The sequence below is a fragment of the Hermetia illucens genome, chromosome 3 (genome assembly GCF_905115235.1).
Source record: "Hermetia illucens chromosome 3, iHerIll2.2.curated.20191125, whole genome shotgun sequence".
Taxonomy (NCBI): Eukaryota; Metazoa; Arthropoda; class Insecta; order Diptera; family Stratiomyidae; genus Hermetia; species Hermetia illucens.
Genome location: NC_051851.1, coordinates 151,516,740 through 151,540,728, shown reverse-complemented (window position 1 = coordinate 151,540,728; position 23,989 = coordinate 151,516,740). Strand labels below are relative to the sequence as shown.

The following is a 23,989-nucleotide window of genomic DNA, read 5'->3' as shown; positions in this document are numbered from 1 at the left end:
AGGACCTTAAAAAGCTGTTCAGTTTTTCCTAGATTCAACAGCTTTATATAACGGTATTCACGGTTGGCGTGGGCTAATGTCGCTAACGGGCTAAAAGATAATGCAAAGGGTAGGCAAGGGCCAGTGCTGCAAGAGGTCAGGAAAATAAATCTCGCCGACCCAATTCGTGTTCCCAGAGAACTTTCGCTGTGATAGGGTGGCTATATAGCGAGGAACCAATAGATAAGCAAACGACGGCCACGGGCCCCTCGTTTTGAGGAAACGGCTGAGAGGAAGTAAGTTGCTTCCCAAGTGGTCCCAAGTGGATTTAGGATCCAGGACTCCCTGCATCCTAATAAAAAAATTACTTCGTCCTAGTTTAGGTAGAAACATACGATGGATTTGCGTGTTTGCGTTTATATATAAATGTAGGGATTACCATCTGTTGTCAGTTTCGGTCACGCTACTTCCAGGGCAGAGTTTCCGAGATTGGTTGCATCTGCTCCGGTTTGTCTGAAGTTTCCGCTTGCAGGTTTCATTTCGTCTAGAGGGGTTTTTTTCTGGGAACAAATACTTACTTGTAGGGACGACTTTGATCACACCAAGTGAAGCCGATTAGAGTTTTGCATCAGTGGCAAAAAGAGCCTGCTTTGGATGTTCCGTTAAGGAAGTGGTCCTTATAAAATTGATCCTGGTATTGAATGTATGAAGAATGGACGTTTAGACTCAGACTCTCCATACGGTTGTCACTCTTTTTTGATCATTGGGATCGGTATTTGTTCTCTTTTCTAAGACTTTTGATTTTGATTCATTTTCGGCTCTTACGGTTAATTGTTTTATAGCTCTGTATATGGGTCCTGTTCGTCCCTTTTTAGGTATAGTACATCTGCACATCTTCCTCTTTATATTAGTATTTTTATAAACTTGCATGACGAACCAAAGTTTGAACCCATGGTAACGAGATCGAGGTGCTCAAACTCAACCAACTCGGATATCGCACTGACTACCGTGACGTAGCATTAGTAGATCAGGTGTAGTCCTCTCGTTCCATTTGTACTAGCAGCTTACATACATCATTTTGCGTTTATTTGATAAATATTATAGTATCTTATGCAAAGCTATTTATCTTTTCAGTGCCAGAAACATTTCAGGACAACTGAAGACAGAACTGTTCCAGTTTTTAGAATCACTTGCTAATTCAACATATGAAAATTTTGAGGATATTAAGGAATTTAAAAGTATTGAGGTATTCTACGTTATATATATTTAAAGTGGGAAGTATGAACTCTTTTTCCATTCATATTAGCAAATGAACATTGATCCCGAGGATTATATGATGCTTATCTACAACTTAACGCAGGATCTCACTCGAACTCCAGACATATACTCACGAGTTCGCAATATGAACAATGAGGACCACATTCACGTTGAGCAGATCCTTACTGAATACGGAATATGTTACTTAACGAACAGTTATTTATCCGAAGGACTTTCGGCGCAGTATCTTATCACGGGAAAGGGTCCTGATGTGAATGAAGTCGAGGCTGAGATGGGGATTATCCATCGGGTTCGCCATGCAAATATGTTTGATGGAGAAGTCGCCTATAATTTCATCGGTTTCAAAGGAGCGATTTCGGTATAAGGTTTTCTGTTGATAGTTTAGAGCCTAGTAAGGGTTGAATTTAATTTTTTTTAGATTTTTATCCATGGGCCCTACGAAACCATGGACATTGCTCGGAATTATGGTTATACTACGGAAATGATTGAATACAACACTGCACCAACGGAACTGCTTGCGTCGGACGCATTTAGAAGGTATTGTAGTAATTAATGGTTTCGTCAGGTTTTCTAGGAGTTGCTTTTCTGAAATTGCAGGAGGACTACTATAGAGCAACGTGGTTGCCGGTTCCATCAAGAGTCCAATTTGACTTACTTTAAACGAGTTTACACTAAGAATTTGTGCAATCAAGAATGTCGGATAGGATTTGCTTTGGAGAAATGTAAATGTATCCCACATTTTTATCCGAACAGAGGTGAGCTTGAAACAGTTGTTGTAGGTTTGATAATAGTCATAATCTCACGGTGCTCCTTGGATAGGCAGCCCTGTCATGAGTAGCAAAGCGGTATTGGCTTATACTGAGTGCAGGATCAGCGTGTATACCAAAACCTGCGAGTCTATATAACACCTAGTTCGTTAGGGTTGGTCAGGAGCAGACAAGTGACATAGCCTTCGATTGAACTGCAACTGTGTTTAGCCAAAGAAGACCTCTACCGCTATTAAAAGGCATGGCCCCCGAATTGTACAGCGCGACTTCACGCTTGAGCGCCGAAAGGCTCTTTCCGCGATGTGGAGATAACCACAACTTTCAGGAAACTCCCGCAAGGTAACCAACCGCAAATAACAGGGTCGAAAATACTCCCCCAGGAATTCATCTGAGACATCATCTGAACGAAGTGGGTTATTCCCGTTCCCATGGTACCAAATAACTTCCTGCGCTATAGCTTTGTGATCAATTCAGATGAGTCCTTGTGCAAACTCGAGTATGATCGAAGTGTTGGAGCATTCGCGTAAGCAATAATGACCAGAAAGCCAGTGTGAATATAGTGTTTCTTGGGGCCACTCCTCGGTCACTTGATGTTGATTCGGCCGACAGAGTTCCTACCACGTCTGCCCTTCCGTCGCCTCCGAACACCAGAGATAGTGGGCAGTTGAAAATAATCTAGCAGTCTAAGCAATACCTAGGGTGGTGGCCGGGGAGGAGGGAAGAAATCTTGCCATGTGTTCAAGGAGAAGTTCAGAGAATTGGGCTATTAAGTATTTCCATGTTATCCCGGATTTTTCGAACAGTCCGTTTAAAGAAGATGTGGAAAGATTGTGGTAATGAGTGGATTAAACTGAACTCTCGTGGAGAAGGGTTGAGGACACTTTTATTATCGGTAACAGTCGAAGGGCGAACTCCTCGTTGAATTAGGCCCGAAGACAACTAGCAAGAGAACGGTCTGCGAGGCGGTCAAGAGGCTTGTTTGCATTCGGTGTTTAGGGATAACATTTTTTAACGTTTATATAACACTGAATTAGACGATGCTGGACTTTTGACGTTTGCTTGATGCTCCGGATGACGCAGAAAGAACAGGACTAGTGGTTTTAAACACCCGATTCACCCTAAAGTTCCAGCGCCCAGGCTGAGAAGGAAGCATTACCGACGTAACTTTTTCCTTCTGAATCAGCGGTGTGCTGCTGGACGAGTTCTGGAAGACATCTCCGGATGTAACCATCAATATATCGCATTTGAAGTGGTTAACGTTCTCCCGGTGCGTACGACGCCGCGAAGGTGAACACAGGGAGATTTTTCGAAGCTCTTTGAGTACCTTGAACCGCGCTGTAGCCTGAAGGGCACTCCTGGGGTGATGGGGCTAAATTCAGTTATGAACCTAATAACGAGTAGCTGTGGAGATGTATTCCCAGGAGGGTACCCAGACAGAAGGAATGTCTCAAACTTTGCCGTTTGACAACTTCTGAACGACCAGCAGGCTTCTAGTACATTGACGGAGCTGAGATCAGTCGAAAGCAGACTCCGCAGCGTGATAAGCTCGTTGCGTTGAAGACTATAGAGTGTCTCTTAGACATCTATTCAAGGACGATTATGATAAGGTATCCTCTTTCCAGATTTCAGGATGCTTACCTCCACGTCAAATTTATGGAGACTGTTCTTTGCGAAGTAATTGGTACGATGCTTAGCCGAATATTACAACACAAGCAGTACACCTTAATTGCCTTCCATGGAAAGAGCATTCAACAGTGCGCCAAAGTTATCTAAGAGGCCCTAATCAGAACAGGATTGAAGGGAGGTTTTACGCATCGGGTAGTATCTATGTTCAAAATCGGGATAATTCAATTAGATCTGGCACGCAATTGCTTATCCAGGACCATCAATAAACGGACACCTAGGCGGGTGCCATCTCTTTGATGATCTGGGTGATAATCATTAACAAAATCCTAAGAGTACCCGACAGGGGTAGAATGAAGATGGTGGTATGTCGATGAAATGGTGATATTAGTATCAGAAATGTTTCCTGCTGTTATCAGCGAGCGGTGAAAGACGCGGGTTTATGAACCGCTAGAGCGGACTTGGCTCGCAAAAAGATCTTCCTCAATAAAACGGCGCCGCTTACGGAAAATATTTTGTAGATGAACACAGTTCTATTGCATAATGGTTTTCGCTGAGCAGGGAATACGATAACAGGTTCCAAAGAAACAAGGGTGTGGACACCGGTGTTAGGTTACCACCGCAAAGTGAGCACAATAAAGCCACTTGGGCTTTAACTGACTAATACCGTATGAATAATCAGATCGACCACTTCGCGATTAGTGGTAGATTTAGGAGTTGTCTCCTGGATGTGGGTAACAGGAGAGACGATGACATTGACCTGGAAAGGGATCACTATCTGATAGTCGCTCGCGTTCGCTTGCGGGTTACATTCGCTACTTCTCGCAGGGTTCAGGAGTTGCGACCTCCCAAGTTCAACATCGACCACTTGTATGATCCAACTGTCGCTTGATAGTGGAAGAGCTATCTTGCTGATCGGACGGCAGATTTACTGAGTAACCTGCCTAAGAATATCGATGAGCATTGGGCTACTTTTAGAAACGCTCTCTTCTCGGGTGCTACGCAGATCATCGACCACGTCCCAAAGGGGCGTCATAAGATCTGGTAGATTGTGGAATAGTGGAAGCGGATCGATGAAAGGAAAGGAAGTGCTCGAACTCCGGTACCGAGCGAAATCCCGAGAAATTCAGGGTAGTGTACGCCGTGGCAAGAGAGAATTGAATATTGTGTTGGTCAGGGAAGCCGAAGATACTGCAGAACGCAATGATTTCAGATCTCACATCACGAAAGAGCTTGCATGTGGTGGCAATTCTTTCGATGGTTTTGTGCAGGACGTTAACGGTCGACTATTTATCCATGATAATAAGCAACTGACGAGGTGGAAAGAAGACCCCACCACGGTTCTTAAAAATATCACATCCAGTGAAGTTGTGCAGTTGAAGAAGGGGATGATCGTTAAGATTCTAAAGAAGGGCTCCGTTTTGAGTGTGACTATTGGAGTGGTATCTGTCTGCTCCCTGTCGTAGCCAAGATAATAGCTGAAATAATCCTGGAACACATCAAAGAATTCATGATTCGAGTTGATCGACAGAGAGCAGGCTGAAGTACGCTCCGGATCCTCCTGTATTGACCACATCAACACCCAACGGAGCATTTGGGAACGGTGCGCGGAATGGAAATGTTTGCTGCACCTGTTTTACATCGATTTCGAGAAAGCTTTCGACAGGATGAACAGGGAGTGCATCTGGAGTGTGCTCTAAGGGGGGGGGGGCATTCCAGAGAAGCTAGTACCCATTTTCAGAGCGACAGTAGAGTTGGACTGAAGACAAACACCAATAAACCAAGGCTCTCAGTCTGATGGGTCAACGTACTCGCTCTATCTGCATTAATGGGCAGAGCATCGAAGGCGTCGATTTATTTGAACATCTAGGAAGCGTTGTTTCTGTCTACGGTGGCATCCAACTGGATGTTGTCTGACGCATTAATAGCGCTAGATCCGCTTTCGCTGCTCTGTCTAAAATCTGGAAATGCAGTAATCTCAACACCAACATCAACTTGAGACTGTTCTGTGCTAGTGCTCTTTTTGGGTTGCTATACGTTAATAGCGCATAGAAGGTAAACTCCACTGTTACTCAAAAGCTCCAAGCCTTCGTTAACACCTGTCTGCGTAGTATCATCGGAGTAGGCTTGCCTGATTCAATTACAAATGAAGAACCTGCTCGGCGCACTGGTCTAGCACCCATACGCACTGTGATCGGAACACGGAAGTGGCAATGGATAGGTCACACATTAAGGAAAGGTGACAATAACATTGGGGGTTACGCTATGCAGTGGAATCCATTCTTCCAAGATGGCCGACAAGTGGGTCGCCCCAAGGACACTTGGCTGAGAACAGTAGAAAAAGAGTGCGAAAGTTTTAGGAAGTTGGTGGGGGAGCTGAAGGACATTTCAGGTAACCTCGAACGATGGTGAGTAGGTTTGGTTGACGCGCTATACCCCACTAAGTGGTAAATGGCAACCTTAACTTCCATATCAAATACACTGTAGCGTGGAATGCTGTCAGGCTGCGGGTATAAGGTTACTGAACGACATATTGGATCTGTCACACGGAGGAGTTTGGGTATCTTCATTCAGGTAAGACTTCAGGAGAAACTTTGGTACGCGATTTTCAACGGGGTCAAAATGGAAGGCAGGCATGTGTTGTGATGTTTCGACATCGGGTTTCTCACGGACGGATCAAAAATGGTTTGTCGAGGTGAGGTGGAAGTTTCTTGGATATACATAATATACCTGAATAGCACAGTCTTTTAGGCTGTTACTCACCGATGAGATATGACTCGGTGCCTGAGCGAAATGCAACTATTTGGACCGACAGTTATATCACCATCGAAGCCTTAGGGTCAGCCATGGTCAGTGATCTAAATTGATGAGTCAGTTCAACGCGAGCTGTTGAGTCTTAAAGTTTGTTTCCTCTAGGTTTTCAAACTTACAAATATAGAGCGAAATGAGTGAGCCCCTGAGCTAGTCAGAAGGCGTTTCGCCCTTAATTGTCTGCCAGGGGGGAAGGGGGGGGGGGGAAGAATCTACACGTACTATTGGCCAGTTACCTCAAAGCCCGCTAGTTTGTAGTTCTTCACTTTATAATGATCATCGCCTTGGGAATTGTGGCATCAGAACGGCACCCTACAGCGACACTTTTACCTTCTCACTTATCGTTGGTCTTACTCAGCTGGTACGCCCCAATTTTTTATTAGGTTATGTCTCCAAGTTGTAATTCCGCTACAAGTTTGAATCCTTCTACATTTTGGTATTATTAGGAATTTTCAATTTAATTTCAGATGCGAAGGTACCTGTCTGTCACTATAAGACATTGAAGTCATGCTTTCCCAAGTATAAGGGTTAGTTACAAAATTTGGGGATATATTGAATATTCCTTGTGCTCAATGGGGTTTATTTTATCGAAGATTTTATGAAATTGTATCTCGTTCCAGATATTTTGCTTACGTTTCTGAATGGCAGCAAAGTTATAATAAATTGCAATTGCCTTCAAAATTGCCAGGATATGGAAGTGGTTGTAGATGACAAAGAAGTAAAAATATTCAAAGATTTTCTATCTAAAGATTTTAAAATAAATATCTTAAATACTCCCTGGAATGTCAAATTGCAGGTTAGACTTGCTTCAGAGGAATTGGTAAGTAGTTTCGGAGCTTCTGTTGTCTTCAAGAGGTATCCACTCAACAGGTTCAAGAGGCAGATTCTGTTCACTATGACAGATTTACTAGGTATCCATATTATATAAGGATATATATTTATGTATTAAAGGATCCTTTCTTATTCTTTGGGTCACAGTATCTATTGGTGGCACGGCTGCTCTTTTTCTGGGCTTCAGTGTTTTGGGTGCAGTGGAAGTAATCTACTTTTTTACTCTGCGCGTTTGTTGCATGTCTTGGAGTCTTCTGGGATCGAAAAAAAGGACAAAGAAAGTGGTGTTGAGGAGTAAGAAAAAGGTAGTCCATTTCGTCATTTTTGAAGTCGCGTAAATTGATACATTTTTTTTTGACGATTACAGGTTGTTGCGAAGGAAATGCACTTCAGGATTTGAATTGTTTTCAAGAAATACAAATGGAGAGGTCAAACATCCATGATGACGCATTGTTCCAGAAAGAAGCTCTCCTTGATCAGAGAGGAGTTCAATTTCAGTTGGATGCAGTTATACTTTATTGAGTGAAAGCACAGGATCTTTTTATTTACCGGGAAGATTGAAACTCCCTCTGAGTCAGAAAGATTAGAGCCTAGACGGTGTGAAACTCACGTTTATTTTGCTTCACTCACAATGTGAAATTTCCTTGTCAAAGCCATTTCTTTCGAATTATCCTGCTTTCCAGTGAAATGAAAATGTTCCGCAAATTTATTTTTCAGATTTTAATAGTAAAAAAACTACTAACAAAATAGACACATTTAAATGTATTCTTAAACACTGTAATCATTTGTAATGATTTTATTCTTCCTCATCTCTGACTTCCTCTACCTTCCTTGATGGCTTCCTCCTTGATGGACCCTTGGTGCGATGTTGTTTTACCTTTGGCTTAGGGTGTTCCAACTCATCCAATTCGGCATCGGTCAGACGATCTTTGTACCAGTCGGCGCTGAAAATAAATTAGGTTACATAACTTTCTCCTGACATTGCATAGAAGGTTATCTCACCATTCTGGGACTTTCCTTGCCCATTCGCATTTCTTGTGAACATCATCGAACACTTGTCCTAGTTTGCAGCCATTCCTCCTTGGAACTTCTCCGTTAATACAAACATAGAAGAATTGACAATCATCAGGATCGGCATATCGGGGGTGAGTTTGTGCCTCTGATTCATTCACTTTAGGGCATGAGAATTGGAAGACGTCTTCTGATGTGCAACCAAGTTTTTGGGCTTCGTCAGGCCAAGTGCAAATGCCAGTTTTAGGATTGAAAACAAGACCCGATGGGCAGGTGATCATGTTGAATTTACCATCGACACAATAGTAGAATTTATCACAGACTCCTTTATCCGCATGACCAAAGTAACCGTTTAGACGGGGACAGTGGAGGGTGGGAATTGGCTCTTCTGTAAAAAGAGAACCAATCACGTCTCATGGAGCGGATTTTTGTCCTACTCTTTGTACTTACGCAATTTGGACCTCTTGGAACAGTCAATGTTGTATGGCAAATCACATTTTTCTTGGTCTGGACTGTAGTCATTGAACACCATTCCGTCAGGGCAGAGTTTCTCAGTTGCAACGCCATCTCTGAAAAGGTATAGTTTTAGGAGTACTCTAGTTTGAACCCTTCATTCTCTCATTGGTGGCACTTACACACAAGCGTAGTATTTATCGCATTGTTCAGCATCTGCAAAAAATCCATTAGGTTCTGGACAATCCTCTGTAGTGTCATCTTCAGGTTCTTGTTGAGGTTTTTTCGACGCTGCTGTTGCTAAATCTGGTTATGAAGAAAGAAATTAGACTGATTAGTTGGATAATGCTCCTTTTTCCTTTTCCTTTATAAGGAAATTTTTCGTTACCACGTTCAATAACAGGACATGGCATTGATATTACTATATATGGGTTATGAAAAGTCAGTTAGGTACATGACCTTTTTTTCGATTTTATAAGTGGGATTAGGGTAGGGTATGTTTCATGTTAAAACCGAAATGGTACTCCGCAATAAAAGTCAAACATGCTGACTTAATACTAACAGCCCTACCAAAATATTTTGCCTTCCCCAAGTAAACACATACCGGAGAATAGAGGTAATAACTTAGATGATTTTGACTCTTTTAACTCTGTGCTGTGGGGGAAGACTAGCACAAGGAATAAGGTCGGAAATCTGACAGTCAATACCTTGGAACGGTGAAAACTTAAATGAACTTGAAGTTCGATAAAGGAGGGTGGACAATTGCAAACCAGATACATCAAGGAGTTGTATGGATAGATGGTTTCTGGTGTCGGATAACGTGGGATAAATTGGGACACAACTTGAAGTTTAGTTTTTTAGTTGCATGAGAAGTTTATACTCCTTGAAGTAACCTCCTTGGAAGCTACCTTACGGTTTCGTCTGCTTCCTTGTAAGCGTTTCATACTGCAGGTATGGTTGAATTTCGACATAGAATGTTATTATTTTCCAAAAGCTGGAAGGAATCTGGAAATCGAATGAAGGTAGATATGGTAGAAAGGCCTCGTCTTCTTGAACTTGCTGGATCTGAAAGTTCTTTCACAGAAGTCAGATTATCCGTCATTCAAAAGATTTCTCTAGTAATCCGCTGTCAAATCAAGGATTGAGTGTTACGAGAGAGTCGGCATTGACAGCTGACACCTAGAAATCTCTTGTGCTGCTGAGGAATATCAAGGTATGCGGGTTTCTCTGAACAACACTCAAGAGAAGGATATATTTGTGGTTGCTATTCACTCCTTGTATGGCGGGGGCGTGGTTTGGGTATATTGCCAACCCAAACCTACGTGCCACCGCACACGGTCCAACCCTCAACTCCCCCAGGACTTTTCGAGACGCCGGCACTCCTCCTGCACTGTTCGGTGCCAAGTGTTCTTGTGACGACCCATTCGTCGGCCATCTTGAGGTCAGCGTGGCGCAGCCAGAAATGGATTTGTCGTTCCACCTCAATGTGTGACCTATACACTGTCATTTTCGCTTTTTGAGCTGCACCTTGCCCACGTGTAACTGGTCTGTGCGCCAACTAAGTTCTTCGTTCGAAATAGTGTCATTCCAGCGTATCCCAACCATAAGTCGCAGAAAAATGTTGATGAAGTTTTGTAGCTTTCGAGCAGCATTGGGGGTCACTTTTCATATGCTACTCCCATATAGTCACACAGAAAGAACGTTAGCAGAGGACAGTAATTAATGCGGATTGGGAGGTCGAACAACAACATGAATGTGGATTGGGAGGTCGACGACCTGTTAGATTAAGAATCCTAGCCTTGCGGAGGTCAATGCAATTGCAATGGAGAACCCGAAACGTAAATCAGCCTGCCTCTCTGTCGATAAAGCTTTCTATATGTTCTTTGATGAGGTCCAGTATTATTTTAGATACTATCTTTGCGACGGCAGTGAACGTGTAGATATCTCTGCACATTGTCACATGTCACACTCAGGACAGGTGCCTTTCTTGGAAATCTTAACAATCATCCGCTTCTTCCACTCCTTGGGAAAGCTCTTAGTTTTCCAAGATTTCCGGGCGAACAGATCTGCAGTAACTACAGTTACAGTAATAAATAAATCTGCGGTTAGACCGTCAAGCCCAACAGCTTTACTTCGTTTGAGTGCATTGATGGCCGTAATTATGTTTCTTCTGTTTGGAGGAACATTTCGTATTCGGATACTACGGTGACTAACCCTTTCATCCACAAGAGGAGGAGCTTCACCGGGTGTGATACGGTTAAGAACTCTAGTGAAGTGTTCTTTCCAGCTGTTCAGTTGGTCGTTATCGTGGATCAGAAGTCGACCCTCAACATCTTTCATAGGAACATTGAAAGATTTGCGACCACATAAAAGCTCTTTCGTGATGAAGTACACATTTCTGAAATCATTGGGTTCTGCGGTATCTTCAGCTTCCCTGAGAAGCACAATAATAAATCCCCCCGAGAAATGCTCATCGGTATTCTTATATGGGTTGCTCAGTAAATCTGCCGCCCGATCAGCAAGATGGCTCTCCTACTGGCGAGCGACAGCTGGATAATACAAGCGGCTGAAATTGAATTTGCGGGTTTCAGGTCTCCTAACCCTGCAAATAGAGGCGGAGTCTACATGCAAGCGAAGGTAAGCGACGATTAGATTGTGATCCCTTTCCAGGCCTTTGTCAGCATCTCTCTTGTTACCCACATCTAGGAGACAACTCATAAATCTAATACTGATCGTGAAGTGGTCAATCTGAATGGTCTTACGGTGTCGGCCTATTCAAACCCAAGTGGTGTTATGGCAAGTTTTCTGTTCGAACAATGTGCAACCAATGTCGACATGATAGAAGGTGCGGAATTCCCCACCACATATCCTTGGGAAGTATTGTCAGAGCCAACCTGCGCACTGAAATCACCTTCCACGCTTACAACGTCACCTTTAAGCAGTCTCCTCCACAATTGTGATGTTCCTTAACTTGGACGGGAATCTTGCAAGTAAAAGCAAGCAGCATCAAGCAATCTCGCGAGACTCGCTACCGTTGTTGAGGAGCATGTGCATATTCCAGGAGCAAACCATGCCTGTCAAATAATAAACCATTCGATAGTCAAGTTCATAGTTGTGTCCGAAGCGTTGTTGGTAGCAGTGAATTTCCGAAATGTGCAGGTTGCTTGCCCTTTCGATTCCTTTTAGTTGCCTTTTACGATAAGCAGGGAAGACGTTGAGTGTATTCTTAAATCCCAACTCACAAGGCTAAGGATAATGATAGATCTTGATAAATTTGTTAGAAAAAATGGGCATGAGATGTATCTACAGCGGGAATACCACAAGGTGGGACACTAGGTCCCTTGCTAAGGACTCTGATGCTCCTGCTTCCCATCTACATCTACAAATGAGGTCATGGTTGTTAGCTTAACAGATGGTCATGGTAGTCACAACAAGGCTTCGTGCTAGCTATTTTTATGTAGATAGTGAAGGGTTTCCTATCCCAAAATGAGGCATGACTTTCGCCATTCTGGATCACCTGTCTCCGTAGAGTACTCGGTGGATGTAGTGGTTAATGTGATGGGTATAGTAGAATTGTAATGTATGACGAACAGAAAAAATTGTGAACTTCTGGAGGGACAGTGTCCAATTTGGTTGATGAAAAGACGGATGACGGCTATGATAATAGACCCCTCAAGCAAACACCTGATTCATCGAAGTGTTGAGGGTATTGCCAGATAGGGATAGTGTGAAACAATTTACTAATTGCGTCACCTGTGTGGATGGAGATGCTGACAAAGTCACAGAGTTGAAAGAAGGTAAATTTATTTTACGTCGAGAGCTGGTAGCACATCCGGAGCGACATCGTGATCCCAATCAATACGCTTTTTTGAAGTTCATTTGTTATATCGTGTCATCACTGAGAATGTAGATGGGTGGAACTCGTATATGATGTCAGCCCCTATCGAGATGCACAAACTCATCTTTAATATCAGTGAATGCCTTGAGCGGAGTCACACAAAAATGCCATTTTGCGTATTGCTTATAAGATAGACATGCTTTGCACTGGATGATGTGGAAGCATACTGAAAAACTCAGAACATCTTTCATCTTAGTGCTCAAACGATATATAAAGATAGTTACCAAGGAGCTGAAGCTAGAGTTAAGCTTTTGTCCAACCAGAGGAAAAGAGGTAGAAACTTATCTTCATAATTTTAGAAATACAGAACGAGACTGAAGGTGAGAAGTCTTCTTTCTTCAGTCTCGTTCTGTGTTTATAAAATTGTGAAGATCGGTTTCTAGCTCTGTCTAAATGTCGGCAACATGGGGGTAGGTTTGAAGTATCCGGAGTGGTTTTTATTGGTGGGCAATCCTACATGGCTCCATTTTGATTCAAGCATCTCACTTAGGTGATCGCGCTGAAATGGATTTACATATATTTCCAAAACTTTGAGGCATCTGTGTAGCATGGGTGTATCAGGGACAGGTTCGCGGCAGGTAATTTGGGATTCCTTTTGTGAAAAACCAGCAGCTTGCATCATTCCCATTGGAGATCTTGTGATGATCGAAGTTCTATGGGAAGCCGACGGGAGAACTCGACTGTAGTGGCATCGGGCTATTTCCCAGGAGACGAAAGAGAGGGGCGCTACCACTTTTCCTCAGTTGTGACGCCAATGCCCATCATGAAATCTAAAGAAACAGCCACATCGATCGCAGAAATGAATAGCTTCTAGAATTCATTCTTAGCAATCAGTTACATATACATAACGTAGGGAACAAATCAGCATTCGTGACCAGCACTTCACAAGAGGTACTGGGCATAAGTCTGGGCAACACTCTGATCACCGGTTTGATCAATGGAGGGTATCGGATGAGTCCTCTATGTCGGATCACAGAATAATCCGATTCAACATTAAGGGCAACTCAGAAGTAGAAAGAATAATAAGGAATCCCAGGAGGCTCCTACACAAGGTACCTAAGTGGCAACAACATTAGGAGCGAAATAGAGCTCGAATAGTGGTGGAAGATCTTAATAGAGTCGGTATGATATGAGGTCATGCGTGCGGCTAAGATAGGCAAGTCATCAAGGGACGGACAAAACTATTCGACTGGGCTAAACAGACTGGGTACTGGCAAAGACACAAAAGCGCACAGACGACCTATAAAAATACGATCAGGGAAACAAAATCGAACAGTTTCAGGGAATTCTGTGACGAGATCGAAGAAACGACAGAACCATCCGGGCTATATAAAGCTATAACCAAAGAAATGGCAATACCTTCTGTCTGTCTAATGAAGGAAGATGGGACATTCACCGAAAATGACACGGTCAGAGTACATCTGCTCCTCAAATTCCCGGGACATGAGGTATGCTTGGAAGCTAGAGTAAGGTGGGCAGTGGGTACCTTAAAATCACTGAAATCATCCGGAGTAGATTTTATATACCTAGCCACTACTCTGGACGACGGGTGTTAAAAACATATGGGGCTTTGATGATTTGGAGGTCTATAGCAGGGAAAAAATGGGGATGTACCCCGAAAATACTGCACTGGATATACAATACAATAGTAGGACCAATGGGGTCGGTAATCTGGACAAACAGAACTCAACTTAGCACAACAACCTGGTAGTAACACAGACTGGTTAGCTTGTGTATTAGTGGTCAATAAGAACATGCTCAACGGCATCCCTAGTGGCCCCTCTGGGATTGAATTTTCATCATCTGCACATACAGATGCATGCAAGGAGGGTGGTTTTCAGGATGTCGTAAATCGAAGCAAGGTTGAACTACTGATATCAAGGGTATGATGACGGGGTTTCATTTCGATAAGAAGTTTTGAACTAGCATTGCAAACTGGGAGAGCGTAATAGTGATATGCGGTTTAAACCAGCAACTGATTACCTGGCATACTGACAGCAGGAGGAGCGGGCGCTGGGGAAATTGGCCCAAAGTGATCGCACTTTGAACTAATGGGTAAGCATACCAGTATATTCGACGCAGAAAAACACGTCGTAGGCAGCTGTGGTTCCTTCAACCGCCAAAGAAACTGCAGGGGGAGAACATTATTATTCTGGCCGAAAGCCAAGCGGCTATTATTATGTCTAACCAGGTAAATTTTAAACTGGTTTGGGAATTACCAGACTAAACATGTTCGACTAACCCATTAAGGTTTGCACAGTCTGGCTTCCAAACGATATTGAGTCAGAAGACAATGAAGCAGCGTTCCAACTGGCTAGGACCGGAGCAGGGACGCCTCTACACGGGCTAGAGCGCTTCTGTGGCATTGAAAATGGGTTCATGGGGGCGAATGGAATTATACTGGGTGAACTTACCAGGAATGGAACAATCCAGAGTGCTCATGCGGTGATACGAACCCAAGGGTTCGAAAGATTGTTTAAACCTCATCAAGACAAAACCTTTAAATCATAGCAGGAATACTCACTGGTCATTGCAGTCAAATTGGGGAAATTGTCACTTGGGGAAGCTAGAGGTATCTGCGGACACTGTCAGTAGCGGCTAAGCGTACTATAAACCAGCTGTGCCTATCAAATGATATCCGATAAGGTAATATGCGTTACCGTCTATCAATTGTACGGTATACTATGATAGAAGGACCGAAACCTAAAAGTCGAGCGAATGGGGCTTATAAATGCTTGGCAAGGAGCATGGTTGAAGGCAAAGAATGGACTTTGTAGAGTTTTACTGGTCCCAAAATAAGCAGAGCGCCCTATGACCTAACTTTTGTTAGGTCAGTGGACATAGAAGGTGTAGAAACTACTTTCTCTGATTTAATTTGAGTAAGATGTGAAATACGTTTCCTTTATCTTCCTGAAGTTTGCAAGATTAAGGAGAGCCTTGACATGAAATTGGAATCCCGATTTATAGTGTATATTGTTGTGTGTAGTGTTTAGATTAGAAATTGCGTCGATCATAGTGGTATCAGCAGCGAAACGAATAGCCTAATTGCTGGAGCAAGCTGAAATTATTGTAACCTAATGCCTAAGGTTCATAGAGTTAAAATGAGAGAAGAGGATGATGTCGCGAATCAAAGAGGCATTGGATTGCTATAATCACCATGTAAGTGGTGTTTATGTCATCTAGAACTTAATTTTCTGGTGTTGCGTCAAAATTACCGCTCCGATGGAGGTTTAGGATATTATCAACGCCTAATAAGAAAGGGTCGATTAAATTGAGAATTTAAGGAAGAGCTTATTCAAAAGCAGACGAGGAAAGGGGATACACTAGCGATTCAAGGCAGCGGCGAAGGGGGGCATGAGTTATATCAGGAGTTCCTCACTGTTCATAACAGCCCTCCCCGGCGTAATGCACCAGAAGATTTGGTCTACTTTCAGAAAAGTAAGTTATTCGGAGAGTGACAGGACTCCATCTATGTGGAATTGCTTCAAAACTTATCGAGTCTTGATATTTAGAATCTGATTATCTTAGTCACTCATTAGTGATGACCTTTTTTGAACTAGTGAACTTTAGTGATTCTTCAACCGAAATTTGACATTTAAAGCTTCATAACCTTGGAACCTCATTGGCTCTTCATTTGAAGCACTTTTCACTATATGTAACTTACTCCAGTGACTCTGAGGTTCAATCTTATTATTTGAAACTAGGTATGGTTGTCCACACATCGGGAATAAGATCGTTTGAACCAACTCAGGTGGTATTTAAAGTCAACAATTTAAAACCACCAGGTGCACTGGTTCCTCTTTTATTTTTATTCCATGGACAAATGGTGAAAGTTTTACTTTTCCAAGAAAGTCACATATGATAAACTTTTGATAGCCTTGTGAAGTGAGATCGTCATGACCTTTCTACTCAACTATCTTTTAAATTTCTTATTAAATTTATCTTTTTCCAATAAACAGAAGGTCACCTGTTTGCTACTGAAGCTGGTTTACATTTTTATTCGGAATTTCGGAATAAACAAGACGAGACGCCACATATCCAACTTTTATTAATATCTTAACCGGCGGCTATTCAATTAATTCATCTGAAATGAAAGAATTTTACAGGAATTTCACGAAAGTTTTCTTCAGGGTTGTTTGGATGTGAATAATGATTATTTCTTCGCTTTATCACTTCCTGTCAATAATCAAATAATAAATTTATCTTTCTTGAGAAGAATCAGAAATACCAAAAGGTCTTAGTTGTTGTTTATGTAAAACTCTTTTGTTAGTTTACAATTTAAAGCGAAAAAGTTGAGGAATTCAATTATCGAGCAAGGCAAGTTATGTAAGATTTTCCTGATTGACTACTTTAAGAAGGAAAAACATTTACAGTTTTTGTCTGACTTTGCAGCAAAGTATGAGATTTGAATTTAGTGCAACCACCCCCGTCCGTTCAAACTGCAGTACAGATCCCAGGACGGAATCGTGGATTAGGATCTATGTTGTAGCGTAAATCTGGGAAACGTCTGCTGAACCAACACTAGCTGTGCTACCAAATTGTTACTCCGCTTTTAAACGGTGATCGCTGGGAGTTCTTTCTCTACGAATAACTGCAAACGGTGAAAGGTGGTGAGGGGTGAGTTCTCCATACCAAAAGTGAAGAAAAACTATGCCAACTGGTTCTTCAGGTTGGGGTAGGTGTAGGGCTGCCCGAAAAAGAAGGAAACCTCATAGAACATGCGCTCTCTTTACATAGTTCAGCAGCTATCAGACATCATCATCATCAACGGCGCAACAACCGGTATCCGGTCTAGGCCTGCCTTAATAAGGAACTCCAGACATCCCGGTTTTGCGCCGAGGTCCACAAATTCGATATCCCTAAAAGCTGTCTGGCGTCCTGGCCAACGCCATCGCTCCATCGTAGGCGGGGTCTGCCTCGTCTTCTTTTTCTACCATAGATACTGTTCTTATAGACTTTCCGGGTGGGATCATTCTCATCCATACGGATTAAGCTATCAGGCACCCTATCCCAATATAAGGCTGATATGACTGCAGCCAACAGAGCCTATTAAGGTTACAATCATTGTTTCGCCCGAAACATAGGGTTGGAACTCCTATTGTACAGATGACTTTGCCAGTCTTCATGTATTTTCCGGAGACTTGGATTCCTAGTAAGCAAAATTGCGAACTATTAGTCATGTTCGAGACGACGACTCTCCCAGGAATTGTTTATGCCCTCTGCAGGAGGGTGGACGATTTTATAACTAAAACAACGAAAAAATCTAAAATGCGAGCTGTGGTGAGCAGATTACAAAATCCGTACGGGAAAAGGTAAGTCAGGCTGGAAAGTGTATAGGGACAATAACCATGGCAGAAAAAGAAGACGTGGCATAAGGTGCCTGCGATGAAGAAATTATGTAGATCAGGACGCCAGGTAGCTGTTAGAAAAACCGGCATATCGGTCCCTAATAAGGCGGGTCTAAGATAGACAGCGGTTGTTGCGCCGTTAGTGACGACCAACTTTGCATAGTAAAAGATGATCCGGGTTCTCGGGGAATAGGGATTGGTGTATTTCAGGGCATAAAGGGAATGTTTGGAGTTCTTCATCAAGGTAGGATGAATACTGGCTATTGCACCGACCAAAAACCTTGTATGACGAAAAATGATCCGGGTCCTCTGGTATGTTGGTGCATTCAGGACATGCTGATGGCTGATTAAATGCCAAAGCGATGCAAATTGGCAATTAGGTAGCATGCCCGATGTTTCATGGCACCGCCCCATCTCAGCAACGAGTAGTTTGCAATTTGTTTGGTCCTGTAACCACCGTCAGTCATCTGCAAGATTAATCAGTTCGCCTGATTGATATACGAAGGTTGAGAATTTCTTAGTGTTTCCCGCACCCTTAGGATATAGGGTATTCGCACAGTCTCGGATTATTATCATTATATGCAGTGCTGTCCAAGTGATAAGCTCACAGCGAAACAAACACAAACATCCATGAGGACGGATTCAAACCCAGATCAACGAAATACCTTCTCAACCATCGCGCCATCAATTTTGGCTGGCTACTGTGGTGAAGCAGTAGGAGTAACTTGTAAGCGAATGATTCCTTTGGGCACTCGCAGGGCGCTAAAAGGCAAAGAAGTGTTCACCAAAAAAAAAAACAAAATAGCCAAACTGGCAGTGATACGGGTTTCAACGAATGAAAGGGAGACAGTGCCCCAGCAGGCAAAATAGGAAACATACGGGAACCTTCGAAGTAAACTTAAGCAGGCTGTTCTTACTAGCCGGTGGGAATTCTTTGGTCAATTTTGTCAGGAGGCAGATCTGGATCTTTGAGAAATAGCGTCCAGGATTAATATGAAGAAGTTCACAACACTTGACCTGCCCGCATCTTATTCTTAATATAGTTTCAGCGCTATGTAAACTAGCATTGGATACCTTTACCAATTCTGAGGTAGCTGAGAAGGAAATTGTGGAGATTTGAAGCGAATTGAAGATACTATAGTGGCCAGTTTGGATGGAATTCTTTCTAGATTCAATAAGATCGGTGTTTAGGCTATACCCGATTGATTTATTAACGTATTCGAGGCATGCGTGACTGAAGGAGTTTTCTCAACTCGGTAGAAGCAGATGCTTATTTTGCTAGCGAAGATCAATAAGCATTCGAGGGACCCATTACCATGTAACCCAATCTGCCTTATAGACACAATAGGGGAATGTTAGGGAGACTCATTTATAACAGACTTTTTAATATTGCAAAATAATGCTTGCTTATTCTACGATTAACGACGGCCTAGCTCTATGAGAGGTGGTATTGACGCTAGTTTGGGACGTGCACTCTAAAAAATATTGAGTCGTGGTTAACGTCAAAAAAGCAAAGTCATCTGGGAATAGATAAAGAGCCGTCAAAGCGAGAGTGCCTCATGCCTCAATACTGTGATTTCCCCTTTAAAACCTAATATGCAATGAGATTCTCGTCCTCCCTTGCCGAAGGAGGTTACGATAATCAAAATGATTTGCCTGTGCTTGTCGATGCAAAAAAATCTGAAGATGTGATATACGTCTTAAAAACGAGGCTTCAGAAAGTAGAGGTCTTGATAGACAAAGGCAGGAAAATGAATATGATTCGGATTAGTGGCAACTGGATCATTTCAAAGCCGACTATCCAGTACCTAAGGGTAATGATTGCCAGGAAGATCAAAACCGGCAAATAGTCGCGTATCTCTAGTATAGATGATGGACAACATTGGAGCCCCGGAATACACTATTATTTGTAGCTGAAGTGATTTACTCCACCCTACTATCCTCGGGATCAGCGGAGGAGGCACAAGCGCATGATACAGATCGGAGGAGGGTGAATATGGTTCACTGTTTAGAGACGGTAAATATATGCAGCATCTGCAGGATAACCTCAGGCGATGCAACGTGAACGATTGCAGGAATAGCGTTGGTAAATCTCCTTGTAAGTGAGGCATATTTTCTGTACGAAAGAAGTAAAATTAACCTATCTGAAAAAATATAGAACACCAAAGGTTGGTGAAACAAAAATCATTAAGAAATTGGTGGCTAGGGTTGGATGGTTCTCAAAAGGGTCGCTGGACCCACAGACTAATTCCCCGTAGTTAGGAGTGGATTCAATGACAACACGACAGAATTAATTACCAAAAGGTATCATTTCTGGCAGGGAGTACAGGAAGTATCTGTACCGATTTAGGCTGAATAATTCTCCGTTTTAGTCTGAATGGAGTTGTACACTTGAAGAAATAAAGCATGACATATTCTACGGTCCCCCATTTTGTTTAGCAGGAGGATCTCGAAAGATTCTCTGAAAGTTAACATTGGACCCCAATTATCGGGGAAATGTTGAAGTTAAAGGAAAAGTGAATTCCGTAATAACAAAGGTTCAGACGAGCTTGGAAAAGCAGAGTATATAATGCAAAGGCAAAGAGGAGTCTGCCGTAATAATTGCAGCTCATAGAGGTCGTGGAGATGGAGCATTAATAAATTATCTCCACAACCACCTGAGGAATGTTATCATTGATAAGGTCACAAACATACTTAGCCTCCAACGGAGAGGGAAATGCTGAATATCGGGCAATGCTGTACCCTCAAAGAAGGCGGAGACAGCAGAGACTGACGACAGGGGGGCATATTGAAGCGATGGGCTGAGTACTTTGATGGATTGCTCAATAACCAAAATATCTGCGAGCTGTAGGTCCTGCTAACTGCTGCCACCACCAAGAATAGGAGAAATAGTTCGTGCAATCCATAGATCATGACGTTGCTGAGTACCATCTATAAGATATTGGCCTTGGAGAAAGTGATCCACGATGCTGAAGTAAATGCAAGAGGCACTATTTTCTTCAAGTCTATCCAACTACTGGTCTATGCTGACAATGTTGACATTATGTGAAGAAAAACCCGAGATGTGCATTCTGCCTTCATCCAGATCGAGCAGGCGGCGGTTGGTGCGAAATCTTGGGGTGCACATTAATGAAGGCAAAACGAAGTACCAGGTGGCGAAGTTAGCATAAAAAAATAAAGAAACAACAACATCGAATGGCATTGGTCAAATAAGAATAATAAGGATACGAGACGGCAACTTTGAGACCTTTGAAAATTTCTCCTATCTAGGGTCGAAAAACACAACCGATAATAGCAACGACCACGAAATCCGCGCACGATTGTTGGTAGCCAGGTGAGCCTACTTCAGCTTACAAAAGCTGTCAACGGCTGAATGGTCTTACTGTTCAAGACAATGATCTTGCTAGTTCTCATGTATTTCTTAGTCGTGTTCGAGAGAAGAATCCTTCGAAGAATTTTTGGCCTCCCACATGAGAATGGACGATTCGTTAACAAATATATATAACGACAAAATTTATGAGCCATACCACGACTGTCTGGTTATAGACAAAATTCGGCTCAATAAAGTGGACGGGTCACTTAATCCATATGGATGAGGATTATCCAGCGCGAAGAGTCTAAGAGGGAAATTTTTCTGGTAGGACGAGATGACGTGGCAGATTTTGTCAGGATACCAGACAGCTTTTAGAGATGTCGAATTGGGGGCCTCAGCACAAAACTGGGATATCTGGAGTCTCTTACTAAGGCAGGCCTAGACCGGATACCAAATGTTGATGATGATTACGAAAGGTTGGTTGGCATGGTCGTTTGGAGCGCAGTCCTTCTTGCGGAGCAATGTTTTCCAGCGAGGGTGGAAGGGGGTGCAGGGGGAGTGGATCCATAAAAAAGGAAGATAGAAAGGCAACACCTTAAAAAGGAGTTTGGCAAGTTGGCAGAGGTTGTCGAGAAATATTCTACGAAATTTTGACAAAGATCATCGGATGAAGTGGAGTGTGAAAATTTACGCAGACCGAATTATTTGAGAACATCTTAGCGATTCGACAACTGGGCGATCCTCCGTTGATCAGATATTTTACTCAAACAGATTCTGGAAAATGGAATTAGGCTAAAGGTCAATGAAAACAAAAAAAGACCCATGATCTATACAAAAGCAGATTTTGATCTGACAGGATATTACAATGAACGATTGCTCGAATAAGCAAATAGTTCTCTGGTTTGCTAAGGACCAAAATAAAAAAAAAGGAGGAAATGCAGCAGATAATTACTATAACGAAGCGAATATACTTTTCAGTTCTTTGATTAGGCCTATCCACCTATAAAGGACCAAAGTGTTGGCAAAATAAATTGACGCGTTTAAAGGATGGGTTCTTCGAAAGAAAATAGGCCTAATAAAGCAAGGAGGTGCCTGGAGAATGGGATCTTTTAGTTGAGCAATGAGCATCAGCTCAATTAAGGCCCAGAAATCCAAATGTACTTTTCAGGTCGAACGAAAGGCACTGTGAGGGTACCTAAAATGTTAACAGGACACAATCGACGCAAATAGTGTAGAGCTTTTGAGAATACCGAATAAGAGAATAGAGAATAAATGATGTTAATTCTCATCAATCTTTTAAAGAGGGTCTGGTTCGAATTGAACTGTTGTTATCGTGAGTAGCAAAATTTAAAATTTTAATTTACAATTTTTTTTTTGTAATTTTGTTCCCATGAAATTTATTCTATTTTTCATTGCCCTCTTTTTCGTTTATATGTGATTAAATAAGTATTATTTGCATACCTTCACAGCAGAACGAACTTTATTCTATTAAATTTCTTTTATTTTGATTTTCTAGATTTTTAGTGATATTCATTGTGTTTTTAAATTTTTTTCTGCATTTTATCATATTTTTATATTATATTATATATTTATATTTCTATAATTCAGTAAAAATTACTAATTTTATAAAGAATTTTATTAACTCCCTTTTTTCAACATTATTTTGCTTTCTATTTATGATATTTATATTTTTTAATTTTATTTATGGCTGTAAATTGTTAATTGGTATTAATAATATATGTTAGGCAAAATTTATTTTACTTTGCTCCCATTAAATAGGCGCAATTATTTCTTATATTTTTATTATATTTCGTACTTTCAGATAGTTTTTAGCACTGCTTTTGTTTTTTTTTAATAGTTTCATTTATTTCAATATTTATTTTATTTATTGTTTATTACATATTTTTCATACTATATTTGGATAAAAAAAATTTATTCTCATTTACTTTTTATCTATTATTTATTGTTTTTTTTAGATCAACGTCATTGGATTAGTGGCAATTTTATAAATAGAGCATAATTAACGTCACCTTTAAAAGACAATTGCTTTAAGCTTTAATGTTGTAGTAAAATAGGTATGTATATAACTTTCCACTGAATTAGATAGGATTTGTATATCTTAATTTGCTGAGACTCACATTACCCTCGTTTGAAGCTACCAATATTCGATAATTTCAGTGTCATTTCACTACCATATAAAGTTACGATTACTCAATCTATTATTTAATCGAATTATACTCCATCACTCTTCCAATGCTTTCTTCTGAACTTAAAGCACGATCTTTTGTTATTTACATACGGCCATTAGCACACTTACGAGATGAGTATAATTTCACTTTCACTTTTAACGTGGCACAGAAAAATCTACAGAAGATGGTCAATCACTTGATGAAGGCTTGAAATGCTTTCTTAAAGAGCTCTAATAGTGCAATTCACCACAAATTAATTTTATTTAGACTCATTGATATTCATTGATATAAAATCCAATTTATTTAAAATAATTTATCTAGAATGAAATATCAAACGAAAACTTACTTAAAACCAAGCACACACTTAGAATCCGCAGAACAAACGGCGACATTGTGATGGAATTGTAATTGTTGGCGGTGATGTTGGTTTGCTGTCTGATGGTTGATGTCTGCAACTAAAATGATCTTGCCTACTTTCGTAATTTTTA

The 23,989-nt window shown here is 41.6% G+C and overlaps 2 protein-coding genes across 3 annotated transcripts in view; one reads left to right on the top strand and one right to left on the bottom strand.

The window, feature by feature from the left end:
* The window catches only part of LOC119653083 (pickpocket protein 28), a 13,726-nt gene extending 5,656 nt beyond the window's left edge, over positions 1 to 8,070 (top strand). The window contains exons 3-11 of one of the 2 annotated variants that reach the window (XM_038057576.1): positions 1,114 to 1,225; positions 1,286 to 1,615; positions 1,676 to 1,794; positions 1,855 to 2,012; positions 6,926 to 6,985; positions 7,079 to 7,176; positions 7,255 to 7,369; positions 7,437 to 7,594; positions 7,657 to 8,070. In XM_038057576.1, the coding sequence (XP_037913504.1) occupies positions 1,114 to 1,225; positions 1,286 to 1,615; positions 1,676 to 1,794; positions 1,855 to 2,012; positions 6,926 to 6,985; positions 7,079 to 7,176; positions 7,255 to 7,369; positions 7,437 to 7,594; positions 7,657 to 7,689 (1,183 nt within the window). In that variant the 3' untranslated portion in view covers positions 7,690 to 8,070. Of the gene's footprint in view, positions 1 to 1,113; positions 1,226 to 1,285; positions 1,616 to 1,675; positions 1,795 to 1,854; positions 2,013 to 6,925; positions 6,986 to 7,078; positions 7,370 to 7,436; positions 7,595 to 7,656 lie in introns of both variants that reach the window. The other variant, XM_038057575.1, reaches the window with a different exon arrangement.
* Positions 7,995 to 23,989, bottom strand: LOC119653084 (protein obstructor-E). Its single transcript, XM_038057577.1, has 5 exons — positions 23,848 to 23,989; positions 8,936 to 9,059; positions 8,751 to 8,869; positions 8,292 to 8,688; positions 7,995 to 8,233 (listed from the first exon to the last, which is right to left on the bottom strand). Exons 1-5 carry the CDS (start codon positions 23,891 to 23,893, stop codon positions 8,086 to 8,088), a joined length of 834 nt encoding a protein of 277 aa, XP_037913505.1. The 5' UTR covers positions 23,894 to 23,989; the 3' UTR covers positions 7,995 to 8,085.